At 37.2% G+C, this 2352-nt stretch overlaps 1 protein-coding gene across 1 annotated transcript; it reads left to right on the forward strand.

Annotated features, from left to right (window-relative positions):
• The first annotated feature begins 1064 nt into the window (after positions 1–1064).
• LOC103656625 (olfactory receptor 4K13-like) lies at positions 1065–2117 on the forward strand. The gene has a single exon (XM_008684030.2). The coding sequence runs from the start codon at positions 1120–1122 to the stop codon at positions 2074–2076; it is 957 nt and encodes a 318-aa protein (XP_008682252.2). The 5' UTR covers positions 1065–1119; the 3' UTR covers positions 2077–2117.
• Positions 2118–2352: the final 235 nt, after the last annotated feature.

Below are 2352 nucleotides of genomic sequence, written 5' to 3' on the forward strand. Positions count from 1 at the left end.
CAGTCAGATATAAACTCTTTTGTGTTTTTTTCTAATTCTTTTATTTATTTATTTGTTTTTTTCAGATGTCACATTTTTTTAAGTCTCAAAAAAATTTGTTCTGTTACTACTATCTGTTCCTTGATACTTTGCTTCAGAATTTCTGGCTGGGAACATTCATGCTTAAATGGACGTCATTCCACATGGGTCTGCTTTAGTCATCTAGAAGCACATGGATCTGTTCCCTATAGATCCCCCTTTGTTTATCAGAACTCTACAATTAAACTCTCTTATAAGTGATATGGATGTTATACCAAATCCACTAGGATGTTAGCCGCCTGACAAAGAAAGTAACTTAAGCAAGGCAGTAGGAAGCCAGCAGCAAGCATCCATTTATGCCATACCTGAGCACTGTACCTTCCTATCTACTAAATTCATAGGCCTGGGGGTAGAGAGCTTACCCCCAGGCAAAGTCAGAGCTCATGGGAGAAGACCAAAACATCTGAGCCTTTCTTCCACCTTATGGAAAAGGAAGTTGAGAAGCCATTTCAATTTGGGCCAACCAGATATTAAAGTGTCTCAAAACTCATAGTGTTTATTATTGCTGCTCATCTGACTTTCAGCAGCCACTAGAGAACTGATTCTTAGATTCTCCATGTTCTATATTCCATCTACTTAATTTCATTTTTCTTGGTCCTGCTTTTCAGTTAGAAAACTACTTTGGCCTCTCCTTCACTGACATGCAGTGTAGAAGTAGATTTCAAGATGGAAGGATCCCCTTCTTTGCCCATGGACGACCAATAAATCTATACCTTATCCTCAAAAGAGGTGGCAAAGAACTTCTCATTTCTTTCACCTATTCAGATACTCACTCTTTTCAATATGAGTGAAGATATGAGTTAAGTAGTGCCAACTATAATTTTCTTCAAATGTCTTAGTTTATGGCAGAAATTCCTCATAAGTTTTGCTAAGAAATTCTGTCTATTCTTTTTTCAAAAATTTTTGGATTCAATGTTATTCAACAGTTTTGATTCTTTTTGCACATTTCAGTGGATTTTAGGGAGCAAAGTTAAGTGTATATGTATTCTCTCAACTTTATTCATAGATTTTTACCTATTTTGATTTTGTTTTAGGTAACATATGCCAACAGTCAAACAAATGGAGAAACAAAATCACTCCATGGTGTCTGAGTTTATTTTGCTGGGCCTCACAGAGCTTCGTGAGTTACAGATTTGCTTTTTCTTGTTTTTTTCTGTTATCTACATAGCCATTGTATTAGGTAACCTCCTTATTATCTTTATAGTAAAATTGGACCCTCACTTACACTCTCCCATGTACTTCTTACTGGCCAACCTCTCCTTTATTGATATGACCCTGGCCTCCTTTGCTACTCCTAAAATGATCTGTGACCTAATTAGTGAATATAAGGCTATCTCTTATGAAGGGTGCATGGCCCAGATGTTCTTTCTTCACCTTTTAGGTGGAAGTGAGATGATGTTGCTTGTAGTCATGGCAATTGATAGATTCATTGCCATATGCAAACCCCTCCATTACAAAGCTATCATGAGCCATCGTGTTTGCATAGGACTTGCACTTCTGTCGTGGACCACTGGTTTTGTGCACACAATGAGCCAAATGGTGTTCACAGTAACTTTACCATTCTGTGGCCCCAATGTTGTGGATAGCTTTTTTTGTGATCTGCCTCAGGTCATCAGACTTGCTTGTACTGACACTTACATCTTGGAACTATTAGTCATTGCATTCAGTGGACTACTTTCTTTGTTCTGTTTCATCTTTCTGTTCATCTCCTATAGCATCATTCTGATTACTGTCCGGCATCGCTCTTCCCATGGGTCTTCCAAGGCTTTGTCCACTCTTTCAACCCACATTACAGTGGTGGTACTGTTCTTTGGACCTTGCATCTTTATCTATATATGGCCATTCAACAGGGTATCCATAGATAAGATCCTCTCTGTGTTTTACACAATTTTCACTCCCCTTTTAAATCCAATCATCTACACATTCAGAAACAAAGACATGAGGAAAGCAATAAGAAAAATAAAGACCAAGCAAGTGAGTTCCAGATCAACCTTTTAAATGAAACATTATAATCATCATTGTTGCCATTATCATCATCATCCAAAGACACTGAGGTATTCAATTTTGTATCAACCCTAAGTCACATTTTGGGAAATGGTAATCCTTCCCTACACAAGTATATATCTGCAATAAAACACCCTGAATCATGCATCCAAATACAAACCATTCCAATATAATCCCACTCATACATGTTGTAATTTTCAGTTTTTTATAAACTAAATGAGATTCTAAATAAGTATTTACTGAGTTCTAACCATGGATGAGGCACTTTGC

The sequence above is a fragment of the Ursus maritimus genome, unplaced genomic scaffold (assembly GCF_017311325.1).
Source record: "Ursus maritimus isolate PB19 unplaced genomic scaffold, ASM1731132v1 scaffold_39, whole genome shotgun sequence".
NCBI classification, from domain to species: domain Eukaryota; kingdom Metazoa; phylum Chordata; class Mammalia; order Carnivora; family Ursidae; genus Ursus; species Ursus maritimus.